This window comes from Carya illinoinensis, chromosome 9 (genome assembly GCF_018687715.1).
Source record: "Carya illinoinensis cultivar Pawnee chromosome 9, C.illinoinensisPawnee_v1, whole genome shotgun sequence".
Taxonomy (NCBI): Eukaryota; Viridiplantae; Streptophyta; class Magnoliopsida; order Fagales; family Juglandaceae; genus Carya; species Carya illinoinensis.
This window is the reverse complement of record NC_056760.1, coordinates 2,765,272-2,779,774: the sequence shown is the minus strand read 5'-3', so window position 1 is coordinate 2,779,774 and position 14,503 is coordinate 2,765,272. Positions and strand designations below refer to the sequence as shown.

General features: G+C 32.9%; 1 protein-coding gene across 2 annotated transcripts; it reads right to left on the bottom strand.

Annotated features, from left to right (window-relative positions):
• Positions 1 to 1,055: 1,055 nt before the first annotated feature.
• On the bottom strand, positions 1,056 to 4,915 carry LOC122276396 (lipid phosphate phosphatase delta-like). Of its 2 annotated transcripts, none has more exons than XM_043086075.1 (8): positions 4,667 to 4,915; positions 4,439 to 4,534; positions 3,553 to 3,627; positions 3,298 to 3,428; positions 2,787 to 2,890; positions 2,576 to 2,704; positions 2,005 to 2,120; positions 1,056 to 1,582 (listed from the first exon to the last, which is right to left on the bottom strand). In XM_043086075.1, the coding sequence occupies exons 1-8, from the start codon at positions 4,826 to 4,828 to the stop codon at positions 1,178 to 1,180; spliced, it is 1,218 nt and encodes a 405-aa protein (XP_042942009.1). In that variant the 5' UTR covers positions 4,829 to 4,915; the 3' UTR covers positions 1,056 to 1,177. The 2 variants fall into 2 exon arrangements, with proteins under 2 accessions (XP_042942009.1, XP_042942010.1); XM_043086076.1 differs by having other exon boundaries at positions 3,553 to 3,613; positions 4,667 to 4,847.
• Positions 4,916 to 14,503: the final 9,588 nt, after the last annotated feature.

Genomic DNA, 14,503 nt, shown 5'->3' with positions numbered 1-14,503 from the left:
AAAAAACTTTAAGATCCATAATAAGAAGTTTATTATTTCTCCTAAACTTAGTTTTAATTTAATTTTGACGAGACCACACTCTTGAAAATAAATAATACATAGAAATTATATAAAATTATGGTATGAAAAAAAATTAGCAAGACATTTCTAAATATATTAAAATTTTATAAAATTTTGCATAACATATGGGGATTATAAACTTTTTGATCTGCCATTTTCTATATTTATAAAATTATGATTAAAAACTAAGATATATATTGATTTTTCAAAACATTTTGGGGAGACCATGACCCCTCAGATAAACGTAGGTCCACCGTTGGTTAATGCTGTGTTTGGAAGATAAAATTATATTAATCTATCTCAAACCAATAATTGATGAAACTTACTACTTTTTAAATATTTTTAAAAAAATTAAAATTCATTTCAACTGATTTCATATATTTCAAACACATATTCCAATCTATTTATATTTAGGCTGAGTTTGGATAGTGGAGATCATTCCAATATTCAATATTTTATCATTATTTTTCACTTACTTTTTACTATTATTCAATAGTTTATTATTATCTTGTTATCACTTTTTTATTAATATTTACAAATCGTCTGAAATTACCTTACTATCCAAACGTAGCCATAAACATATCTCAATGAGTCAATAGGATTTATAAAATACTATTATTTACAAATCAACTTAATCATCTAATGTAAGTTTTTGTTTTTTTTTTAATTTCAAATTTCATAATTTTCAACATATCAATAATTGACATATGAAAAAATAATATTTTTTTAAATACATTTAACATTTTTCTTTTCTAAGAATCAAGCATCTACACAACCATCCCACAAAAACACATTTACATTTTTGTGAATTTATTTTGTATAATTTCTTTATGTCTGTAACAATTCTCTCCTTTTAATTACCCATCGTATTGTTAACTAATGGACAATTGCCAATAAAAATATCCAGGAGTTAGCAACTTCAAGAGCCTCCCTCGCACGTCCCAAAAATAATTACAATAAGTGAAATTAATACTTCCAAAAACTAAGAAGGATAATTCTCTCAGCGAATAACATGTACGATTTACCATTAGCGTTTATATTTCCATTACCCATTGCATACTTGCGTCAAAAACTAGTAGGTAACATAATAATAATACTCTAAAAGGACAACCAAGCATTACAAGCTCACGTGAGAGAAAAGAGATGGAACAAAATCCACCACCGACCATGCAAGGCCCGCGTATTGTAGGAACCTTATACCTGTATCAACATCAAATGTACTCTGTTGGGAGAAAAAGAACAGCTTTTGGATAAAACTAGATTGTATAATCTTGTCCGATTTTTTCCCATTTCCATTTAGATTTGGGATGTAGCCGCTTGATTTAATAGGGATGCCCAATGTGTTTGACACAACAGGGAGAATCCATTTTGCCAGAGCCTTACTACAGAACTTCACAAGAAGTATGGTGGGTATCCCAAGCAACATTCTTCCCACAAAAGTAGGGATTGTGAGTTGTGGGGTAAATATACGAGGAACGGCTTCATGGTGAAACTGATGGTATGTTTGCTGGATCCCAGCAACCTGAACAAAATTGGTATTTCAGTTTATCAAATTCGAAGGAAGAAAGCGCAAAGTTTTGAATAACACGTATTACTTAAATTTGGTAACAGTGTTCTGGTCTTTTCCTTTTATACATAATTATATGAGATTTCTATAAAATGAATGTGAAATTCATACTTGAACCATGACAGTTATGGCAGATATAAAACATAGTAGCTTATTCATTGTTAGATGTTTTATATGTGAGAATTCTAACTACATATTTCCCATCCCTGATCAGTACTTTTTGCCGTTGTCAGGCTTATTTTAAATAATAACCAGCAGTTTCAGTCTAGTCAGATCCAATTATTGCAACAATATATTGGAAAAAGAGCGTATTTAGCAGAAAGAGTTCAAAACTAAACATAGCATTAATTTGATCTTAATGAGAAAAATTTGCTTACAATTCCAAATGCCACACCATTAAAGGCTGTGTGGTACTCGATGCTTGGGGTTGGAAGCTCAGGAGTTGGATAGGCAAAGAGCAACAGGAAGCTTAGGGCGGCCCAAAAGGATGTAACTGCCACATACAGACCCGCACAATGTACGGTAACAATTGAAATAATTCAGTTAAAAATATGTTTATTTCTCAATGTTGTTCTATTTAATGAATTGGAGGAGATGTTTATGAAGGCTTTGATTAATAATCATCATATGAAGGGGATGAAAATGCCTTAATTTGTACTGTTGATGATTCATAACTTAGATATCAAAACCTTCATAAATAATTGGACTGAATACATCAATTTATTAGGAATAGATGATGCGGCTCCAAAGCAGCCAAGCTCCATGTTTCCAAATATTAATAGATATCTTTTACTAATTGCAACATCTCCATAAAATTAAAACACAACTAGATTCTACCTTCAGTTAAACAAAATATCTGGTAATCCTGAAAGACTGCAGGACAAAATATCTACTTCTTACCTTGACCAAAATTTGTAACTACTAAAGGATGAAGAGAAGTAGACATACCATTTTGTCCTGAGACTACAAAAATGTCAACGTATTCATGAACTGTGATCCAGAATGGAAGGATCACCAGTCCAATGGCAAGACCACCAATGACATCAACCAAACTGTGCATGCCGAGGTAAATTCTTCCTAGCAAGTAAACCAAATTTCAGTTTGTGCAGCAAGAAAGAAAAAAAGCTTCCAACAACTTCTTAAATAAAAATAAACTTACCCAAACCAATGAAGCCCACAAGCAAGCAAACAAGAGCAACCCCAACAAATTTCATGGAGGCATCTTCATACTGAGGATAAGACAAGACATAGTGCAAAAGGTACCTGGAGACCCCCAGTTCAAGAGAACTCTACAGTTAGAAGAGACAATATTATACAATGCAAAGACGAGAAGGAAAGCTCTCAAGTTGCACAAAATATAAACCAAGCTATTGTTAGGACCCCCAGTTCAAGAGAACTCTACAGTTAGAAGAGACAATATTATACAATGCAAAGATGAGAAGAAAAGCTCTCAAGTTGCACAAAATACAAACCAAGCTATTGTTAACAAATGCATGCATGTTTTAAGCCATGCTATAATTGGTTGAAGTGAATTCAATGCTAACGTGCTGATTGGCTGAAGAATCTTAGACCACTGGCCTTGACTCGTGAGGCACGATTTTTAAGCCTCTGGACATACATTTAGATACAAACAGCTAAAAGATGGCAAATGAGAAGCAGAGAGCTGGTACCCAGATAAGCAAACTGTATTAAGAGTGTGGGAAGACGGCATGCCGTACTCCAATGCATTATCTTCCTCATCTTTCGTGGCAGTTACTCTCCTGACTGGTGGTGAACTGGGTCTCAAAGCTGATACTGAATCCTATCTCACACACACACGCACACACACCTCACATAGACACCGTCATATTTATGTACCAGACCATATGCAAACAAAAGAACCAATGAGAACTTGAGAACAACCAAGTAAACGAAAAAGTAGTTACCTTTATACAGTTCCCTACATAATCGCAAAATGCCATCAAAAGGGTCATTTGCCGAGCCAATCTGCCATGCCCGCTCTATAATATTACCCAGTAGTAACTCAATTTGAATTGATAAAATGCTGGTAAATACATTATTCAAAAGTCCAAAGCCCGTAAGAGCATTAGTAGTGGCCTAACAAAAGTTAAATTTTGGGTAAACTAAGTAGCTTAAAAACCTCGTACACCAGACACAATAATTTTACTTTAATTTTAGCCATCTCCCTTTCACTAGCCAAATATGGCCAGCCCAAACTGCTGGTCAAATAATATTTTGGCCATAAAATAATCTTCCCGCTTCTATCTTCATCGCGCACCACACCTGAAGAAATAAAACATCGACCACTGTTGCTGCAGCCTCCTAAAGCTTTTTTGGTTCTTTTTTCAAGGACCCTGTTCTTTTTTCTGCTAAGCTTATGCTACTTGATGTTCATTGGCATAACAAATTCCTCCGATTGCATGATTTCTTTCAACATTTTAATAAATTAATGAACATTTTCTACTTTTTCTAAATCGTGAAATTAGACTAAGCATGTTTTGTAGCTTTTATTTTCCTCTACTATCTTTCACTTTTCAGGCTGGCTCTCTATTGAGATTTTTTTGTTGAAATTTTATAGTTTGGAGGATCATATATAGTAAAAATAGATTAGATAATCAATATTTTAATAGAATAGTAATAAATTTAAAAAGTTTATTATTTAATATTGCTGAGAAATGACTGGCTAAATATATAAAAATGAATTTAATCAAATTTTGTCCAAACTTTGACTAGGCCACTACTAATGATTACAAGCAAAAACAAACTCAGATTCCAGAAGGAACCCCATTATAGGGAAGAAGAAGAAGATACCCAGAAGAGCAGAGGAAGAAAAGCAGTGTAAAAGGGAACAGATACAACACAGGACAACCCAGAGAACAGAGCATCAAGAAACCCATGCTGGTATTTCTGCAAAAAACCCACCACACCAATCTCCCGAAAAATAATTAAACTCAATTGAAAAATAACATATATATGCGAATAATTCAACAAGAACGAGCATCTGGGTTGCGAATTTTAGTAGTAAAATTTGACTGGAACCTGGATCTGAAGGATGAAAGGGGTCCCGGTGATGACATGGTGAGCCACCCATGGCTGTAGAAAAGATCTAAGCTTGAGGGTCACATTGAGGCGTGAAGTTATCACAATCCATGCCACAATTCCACAAAGCGTCGCTGCTTGCCACATTGCTGCGCTTTCCATCCCTCTCTCTTATCTCGTTACCACTTGGAGGAGAGGGTTCCCAGAGCAGAAAGTGAGGGACGCAGAAAACAAAGTAACAAATAGTATTTTGTCGGGTTAATTTATTACAAAAATTACACTCTAGTATTTTGTCTGTTTTTTCTTTTTTTCTTTTTTCTTTTTAATATGTTTAATTGTATTATTTTTTATATAAAATAATTATTTTAATCAATTATATTAATAAAATATATAAAAATTAGATAAAAATAATTATATTTTTTATTAACTATCGATTAGATATAATTTAAAAAAAGAGTGATGCTAGGCCACATAAATTTCTATACTTTTATTTTTAATTATATAGTGTGAGTTTTTATTTTTTTAAACATTTTAAAATCTATTTAAATATTTTTAAAAATTAAAAAATCATTAAAAACATATATTTAATTATTAGATAAAAAATAATAAAAAATTTGTTACAAAACATCATTTGTCTTTTGAAGATTCTTCTCGCAGCCAGTTTTTTAATCCCACAGGGGCACACCGCAAACTTTATTTGGCAAATCCGGCTACCACGTCACAGATCAGACAAAAAAACCTCCTTCCTTCTTGGACAAAAACCTCCTCTCTCCTTGTTTCGAAATTCCCAGATCGACGTCCTCCTTGTTCGCCTCTCGCATGCTCCTCTCTCTCTCTCTTCTCAAGTGTAGATCCATTTGTTTTCGAGTGGCTAAGCTCTTCAAGTGTACATTTCAAGTGTGGATCCGTTTGCTATATGTAGACCAATGAGTGTAAAAGGGCGATTGTGTGTTTTTTGGGAGATTGTAAACACAGAGGAGAACGGGGGATGTTTCTTGAGGGGGGAGAACCAACTTGAAGAAAAATTGTACAGATTTTTTTTGTTTTTCCGGGAGATTGTAAACGCAGAGGAGAACGATGGATGTTTCTTGAGCGGGGAGAACCAGCGCATCAACAGCTATTGTTTCAAGTGTAGATCACTTCAACAGTTTTTTGTTTTCGAGTGGCTGTTTATGCTCATCAAAACAAGAACGCTCTCGTTTTTTTCCACTGGTTATTGTTCAACATTTTTTTGTTTTCGCATTTATTATTAAGAAATTAATTTTTTTAAAATAAATTTCATATTTTATTTTTATTTTTTAAATAAAGTTTCACAATTCATAATTATAAATAAATATTTTTAAAAAAAATTTACACGTAAATACAAGTATGCGCGCGGTACAGAAAGAGGAGAGGTAGCTGTATAAAACTACTCACTATAATTTATTATCTTATAATAAGTAGAGATGTTGTCATCCGAACAAAATTTCTCCTTTTTTTTTTGATAAGTAAAGTATAAAAAAAAAAAGAAGAAGAAGAAGAATTGATTTTATGCAAACTTGATATGAAAACTATCAATTTATATATTAAAGAACTCATTTTATAAATATAATGGATCCCATAAAGCACTTTTTTAAAGAGTTTTACTACATACAAATACAGTTACATACTAATTTGTGTATCAATACTGATTTATTCATACTTAAAATTTAAATTAACACTATTTTTAATAAAATCTACTTTTTGACCAATCACATCACATTAGTACACAGATTAATACATAATTGTGCTTGTAATTATATTTTTCGTTTTCTATATGATATGTTGTACACCAAATTTGTAAATTATACTTGTATACAGATTAATTTCATTACAAAAAACAGTTTTAAAGTTATATTTTCTGTAGACTTTAAGGCTAATAGATTGGTTCGTTACCTTGATCTTGTTGCATACCAAGATGCTTTCTCTTCAATTGAGATTCTCTTGATTAAGTACTTAATCCAATTGCACGGTTCAATACAGAGAGGTACACATCACTACACATTCAAGTGTGACTGACAGAAAATTCGAAAATCTTATAATTTGGTTAAGCAATTTTATTATTTTCTCTTTGCATATATTGTGGTTAAAATGAGTTGAGAATTTTTAGAATTGGACAGAGAATTGTGTTTGAACTACATTTAGGTCCCGTTTGATTGTTAGATTCAATTCAATTCAGTTTAATTTTAAGTTAAATATAATATCTAATATACAACTCTCAAATTATTAAATTTATCTCAATTTAAAATCTCTTTACATGTGAAGTCTAAATTTTTTTTAATTCAACATATTTTTACACGTGAGATTTATAATTTTTTTTAATTTTTTATAAATATTTATAAACACATTTTAATATTTAAATAAATTTTAAATGAGTCATACATAATTTATTCTACTAATTTAATTTATTATTATTTATAAAAAATTTAATTCAATCCAACAATATCCAAATGCAGCCTTAATATTTATAGAACAGGACGTTTAGACAATATTTAAATTTTCAAAAAATGATATAAAACTCGAGCTCTAATGCCTATGATCTCATCTCTTCTGATTTAGATAATATAATTCGGATAAGAATTACAAAATGCTAGCGATGATACGGAGGAGCAATTACTCTAGCTTACGGCCATACCTGTCAATGCCAGCTGTCATGCATATTGCATGGTACATGGAGATTTGAAGGCGCTGACACTCAACAACTTGCCTATTGCCCACTACAATAAGTGTGAGTTATTGTGGATGGCCAATAAATATCCAGTGGATATTGCGTACTAGTTTTGCATGGCTATTAAATGCCTTTGGGTTAGTGGTATTAGAACTCTCTTATATAAGAATTTTATTATATATAAATAAAATTACGTATTAATTTATATATTAATATTAATTTTTTTATATTTAAAATTTAAATTAATATTATTTTTAATAAAATTTATTTTTTAATTAATTATAATAAATTAATATACATATTAATATATAAATATACTTATAACTAGACTTTTCTATTATATAATGGGGGCTAATGGTAGAAACAACCGTACGTGGCTTCTTCTGCTTCAAGAGCTCCATTTCACTATTTTTCATAGATTTTCGAGTATGATATAATGGCACATAGAAACTCTAGCTAGTTTTGACAAAAAACAATACTACATAATCTTTTAATCTCTACATACTATTTTATTTTTTTAAAAATTTAATACTTTTTAAAATTTTTTAAAGTTTATTTTTCTTAAATTAATTCAATTCTTTTATTCATTATTCATGTATTAAATATTTGATAAAAGAAAAAAAATAATAAAAGTTAAAAAAATATAATGTGTGGAAGTTGTGTAAATAGTAAAAGGTTGTATAAATTTTTTCTTTGACAAATTCATTTGCAAAAACAACAGTACACAAGGGCATTTGGCCACAGTTAGGATAGACTATTCTAAAAGGTTTTGCTATTTACAATTTAGGGCCGAAAACCGAAATCTCATCGATGCATTGGCGTCGATTTTGGCGCTAAATCAAAATTTCACCAACGTGGGAGAATGATGCTTAGAATTGGCCAAAATCGATCGATTGGAGAAAAGAAAACTGATTCTATTGATCTCGACTTGCATTAGCATAGCCTTTAGTCTGTCGTCAAGAAGACGGGAAAAAAGAGAAAACGAGAGTTCGTAACTTGGTTTAATGCCATTTTGGAACGACGTCATTTGGCTTAAGCCAAATGGCACCGTTCAATTAAATTTTTATTTTCTCAATCTAGGGTCTTAAATGGCGTCTGGCATTTCACTTTAAATTTTCTAAAGTGAAATGGTGTCATTTCTTTATAGGTAGAAAACAACAACAAAAAATTTATAACTGACGTTGGTTAGTTCAACGGTTTTTCCTAGGGTCAAACAACAAATCGAATAGGCAAACATTGGTTCCTATATATTTAACTTGCCCGTCGACTGGTTTTTTGTCGGTTTCGGCGGATTCCAGCATCCAGCGATCGGTTTTTGTAGGTGGAGGCCGATTTTTCGATTTGGTGTACAGCCCTAACTTACATAGAGGTCTCAATTTTATTGCAAATGGCATTGTTCCTTGTTGAACTCATCCCTTGCATCTCTATGAACATATTGTTTGTTTTCAAAAATAAAAATTTTATGTAAAATCATTTTTGCGTACTTTTTTACATAAGAGAGAGCATCGATCGATCCAGACCGCCCATTTTTGGACCGGATTGGATTAGTCTGATCCAAAAATAGAAGGACTGAATAGGTAAAAAAAATAATAAAATAATAAATAGTAATGAAGTATTCTTATTTCACCACCCAAACCCAGCCTTAACACCCTCGAGTTTATGCCAGGTAGCATGAAAGGTAAGGAATTCAGAATCATTCTCCAATATAACTATGCATCTGTTTTTCATCCAAGTTCACCCTTGCCTCCACGTCATTCCCACATTCCTTTTTTTTTTAAAACCCCGTTTGGATACAAGAGTGTCTCATTTTAACTTAGAATTCATATATCATTTTATTTTATTATTACAATTTTTTTAAATTTTTATATAAAATATAATAAATAATTTAATTTTTTCAAATATCAAAATAATAATAATATTAAAACATAATATTTTAAGACTATTTTATTCAACTTTCAACTTTTATTTCAAACTATTCGTACTGCAGCTAAGGTTAGTAGATGCCTGGACTAGGACTGTTCATCGGGGTTTCAGACTGGATATCTGAATATACCCAGCCCTGAACCCGGATTCCAAATCCAGGCCGGTTTCCGACCCGAATATACCCAGGTTATAACCCTGTCTGAAACTCAGATGAATCCAGATTTTGAGTTCCGGACTGTACCCTTTTTTTATAATATTTATTTTATTTTATTTTTTTATCCACTACAAAGGCTATATACTATTAAATTTTGTTCAAGGAAAAGATGTTGTAAAGCAATTTAAAAAAAAAATAAAAATCTAAACCTATATTCTATTACATTTGAAAAACTCTTTTTTTCTTTTTAATATAGAAAACTAATTATCTTTTTAACTAAATGCATATAAAAAATAAAAATTCAGTATTTATAATATAAAATGCATGCATCACATAGTGCAACCCACTTCATATTACATTATTTGGTATTTAATTACATTACAAAATACAAAATTACAAGCCATTATATTATCATTAGTTCAGTCAGAAAGAGTTTTTGCACTAAAATCCAGATCTCCTTCCCTGCTCCATTTGGATCTTCATAGTCAAATTATTGACTCACCTAATGAACATCACATGAAACTTTTAGTTATACTCAATATAAACTTTTAGACACTAATTGCATATATCAAAGATAGTTATATCAAAGACCATGTGTAATGATCTCTTTGTAGAAATGACATGGGTCATGTATATCAGTAAAACTTATTGATTACCTATCAAAAAATACAGATAAATTTTTTTGTGTCATGTACCAACATCAATCTGAGAATTTTACTTTTTGTCCTAGAGGAAACTTTATGATAATATGTCCATACAAACCAATAACAGTAACAAATCAAAACACGTGGAATTATGTGCTGCATTGCCCACTCTGGGCCAAATTCTTCTGAGAGGTGTTTCACATTATTTGCAGCTGCATCACAAATTGAGTAAACCTACCGGCAATGTCAATAGTCAATAAAGTAAGCAAAATATATACCACATGTTAAGATGCAAGCCAATAAATATTGCATAATTGTGCTTGTTACTGTGCAAGTCAGACATTACAGTAATGAAAACCTCCTTGCTGGACCCAACACCTTTTTTTTTTAGTAATAAAAATTTGAATACAAGGCACTCATAAAAAAAAATTAAAAAGGCAAATGGTGCATGCAAGTAGGTAGGATGTATACTAGAAAACACCTAACTAGAAAGAGAAAAAGATACAAGAAATTCATTGAAATTAAACCCATTAAAGCCACTATTGCTGAACCAAACATCATGTAATATATTTATTGAAAACAAGTACTCTAAAAAATATGGACTATGGATACTTCCAGTTGATAATAGTGTACACTTTCTTAGTTTAATATAGAAAATCATCCAAATGCAAGGGTCACTTAACAATTTACAAACTGGAAGAATTGCAACTGAGTTTAATAGAACATCTGAAAAAAGTAAGTGTTAAATCACTCATGAAGCGAACCATCTTGTATGTTTTCAGTAAAAGGATTTGGCAGGTGAAAAAATTACCCCCCTTTGGATGAGGCATCTTGTTGGCCTTAAAATTTAAAAAAGAAAATCAAAACCGTCTTCTCAACAAATAGCAAATCCCAAAAAATTTAGCAAAGCATAGCAAAATACAATTTCTATAAACCAACTTTCGATCTGTTTGGTGTCATATCTTGATGCACATAGAAAATAGAAGCAAGGAATCAAATAACAGTACAATGATGTTATTTAGCAAAGCATAGAAAATAGATTTATTGGTACATCATAAGTGAAAAGAGGAAAAAAAAGGGCATGGATTAGTATTCAACTATCAGAAACCCTAACTTTCTTCATATGGGTTTGTGGTGAAATTTCGGGATCTTCATTTCTCATTTTTTTTAGAGTTTTACTTGGTAGCTATATGTCTCCAGTTTCTACAATTTGTTTCTTAGGCTCTTTTATGTAAATAGCAACAAACTCATTCTTCCAAATAATAATAATCCATTACCCACGGCTCTAGCATTTTGCAGCTAACAGAATACTCCTCAAACATTTAAACAAATCTACATAAAAATACTCCTCAAACATTCAAACAAATCTACATAAAAATATTCGTCAAACATTCAAACATTCTCATAAAAAAAAAAAAACCCAAAATAAATAGAGAACACAACAGAGGGGAGACAGAAAACATACCCAAATGGAAATACGTTATAATCCCTTGGATCCGAAAGAACTTCCACTGTTTGGCATTGCAGATAGCACAGTTAAAGATAAAGCAGATAACAAAGTCAAATATGACAAACAAACTAGGTACAATTTATTGTTTCAAATAAACAAAGATGAAAAATTACCGAAGCAAGGTAAAAAAACACGATAACATTTTAAGTGCCTTCTTGACAGCTCTTCTAAGCATTGGAGCTCCAAAATACTGCCATTCAAAGGGCTTCAAACCCTATTAGCTATGGCCAGAATGGCATGGCCACAACTTGCTGAAATTTTAGAAGAGTTTATTGAGAGAGAGAGAGAGAGAGATCTGAAAGGGGGGTGACTAGAGAATTATATATTTAGGTTATCTTTTCACTTTATAAAATCTAGGTATTGGGTTTTAAATCCGGATCCCGGATTTGAAATTCGATACCCGGACCGGATTAATCCAATTTTTCAAATCTCAATTCTGGCCCAGATTTGACTCGGGCCGAAAATCAGAACTGGAATCCGGTATCCCGTATGAACAGCCTAGCTTGGACCAACTCCCCGCAGGATCCCAGGGCTTCCCCCATCCAACATCTAGCTAATGCTTCCATACGGCCGTGACCCGGAGAAAGTGTAATCCTCTGGGTATTCCTTGCAGTGTACTAGTTTTTTGCCACCCGATTTAGGCTCTCACAGTAAACTTCAAAACCTTCATCTCCTTGCAGATTGGTTACCCTGATCATTGTTACCTCTCTGCACGGCTTCTCTTAAGTCTACTACTAAGCCACTTAGCTGCATCTCCATCTCTCCCGAGTCATAATCATACTGCTGTGATGCTTTTTTTTTTTTTTTTTTTGAAGAAAAGTTCTAATTTTTTTTAATTTTTGGTGATGTTCACGTGAAACAAAGTTTCTAAAAAGAAAAACTCAAATGCAGCATACGGGAGAAGGCAGCGTGCTCGACATCATGCAGTCCATAGATTAACTCATTTCCCTTGCAACATGCAGTCCATAGATTAAGTAGTCTTCTATATCTAAAAATGGCACCTAAGTCTGCCTCCCGAGACGCTTCCTCAGTTTCTGGTACTTGTGCTTGTTCATCTTTCTCTTCCTCTTCTTCTTCACACTATCTGCCCAGACGGTCCCGCAATCACCAAGCGCCGCGTCCTCTGCCTCAGACGGGACCGACAAAGTTGAGCAAAACGGGTTTAAGTAAAACGCAAATGGGAAGCTTGGGTAAATCCTTGAAAACTCGGAATGGGTCAAGTTCTCTGCTTTGTGTGAACCCAGAAACGGAGTTGGATCGGTGGGTTCGATGAGACAGGTCTGGGAAAATATAAGAGATGCTGTAGGATTCGGGGCTTGTGGATTTTGCAAAGCGGCGATGAATCTTGCGGCTGGCGATTTTCTGAGGAGCTTGAGGAACCCTGAAGCCATTGAAGTCGAGGCAGGAATGCCGCCGAGGGGTCACCCCCGGTGGGGTGGGGGGTTGAAGGTGAATTGAGATGTGATGTTCCGATCAGGGGATGCCGTCGCTTTAAGGAGATGTTTGTTAATAGGGATCTGATTATCCTTTTCTATGATCATAAAAAAATATTCGAGGAACTTGGCTTTTACCTAATTTTAAACAAACAAAAGGAAACTACAAACTAGACTGTAATTTGTCAAACACAGAATCGCCCCCCCCCCCCCCCCCCCCCCCCCCCCCCCCCCCCCCGCTGCAGGATCCAACTATAGACCAAAATCATAAGACCGACGATCCACCACTGCTGCTGTGATGCTTTTAAAATGATATTTCCCACATAATTATCCGACGAGCATGGCTTCTTTAGTCACCCGATGTTTACTGCTTGGTTTATAATAGTTGGTTTTGGAGAACCTGATATCACTCTAGAATCAGCCATGGCACGCTTAGAAATCAAACCGTTCAGCGCTTCAACTGGAGGAAAGTGTGATGGCGATGATGCCTTAGAAAAATCAGGATACGGGACACATTTCACAGGCCCTCCTGTCTCGGCTGCCCAATGGATGAAGAAAGGCCTCAAAGTGGCCCCATCTGCGATCTAATTGTGTGATACGCACAGGCTGCCGACTGCTATTCCACCACAAGGTCAAACATGCTCACTTGAAAGGCTAATTGGGCAGCTTCCTCCAGGTTTCTTTGTGCAATGGCAAGCAAGAAAAAAACTGGTTAAATTCCGGATGTTGAAGGAAGTCCATATACGGCAACGTAATCGATCGAGCCTCATTGAATGGAACGCCCTCACCGAAAGAATCGATAAAGTTGACTCTTTGGTCCTTCCAGAAAATGGGTAGAAGTGATAAATTGAGAGTTTACTCGTATTGTTTAGCAGCAGTACTCGTAATTTTCTTGTAATGATGTATTTAGTGGGATTCTCTAATGCCTCGTTTTTACGTAAAATCTACACATCATCCATTATATAGGATTGTTTTTATATAGAATTATCATATTTGTCATCCTTACATACCATATATTATATATAATTTAATTTTTTATTTTTTTATAATTAATATGTAGTATATGGATGATAAATAGAATAATTCAATTAATTTAACAAGAATAAACTAAAATATAAAATAATATTAAAATAAGTAAAATGTGTATAATGTAGAATAATGAGTACCATATATCCCTCTTTTACATATTATGAAGGCAGATGCCGGCTATGTTAGTGTAGTGCAAAAATATTTTATGTTTTAACTTTTTTTTTTATATAATGATCGATGATGCGGTCTAATAATAAATGGTGTATTTATTTATCGACTTGTACTTAATAAAATTCATGTTTGATATTTTTTTAGTTTTCTAATAGCCTAAAGTCCCATTAAAAGATGATAAAATTATAATATTTAAGAGTATGATAAATGAAATTATTCTAAATTAATAAAAAAAAGGGAAAATAAAAGAGATCGAAGTCCTGTATAAACTAAGTTTCAGAAATCAG

Excerpts from the sequence above, each read along its gene's own strand:
- LOC122276396 (XM_043086075.1), bottom strand. The coding sequence starts at position 4,828 with ATGGAAAGCGCAGCAATGTGGCAAGCAGCGACGCTTTGTGGAATTGTG. Across the intron at positions 2,705-2,786 it reads TGTGGGCTTCATTGGTTTGG|GAAGAATTTACCTCGGCATG; the intron begins GTAAGTTTATTT and ends TTTACTTGCTAG. Across the intron at positions 1,583-2,004 it reads ATGGTGTGGCATTTGGAATT|GTTGCTGGGATCCAGCAAAC; the intron begins GTAAGCAAATTT and ends AATTTTGTTCAG.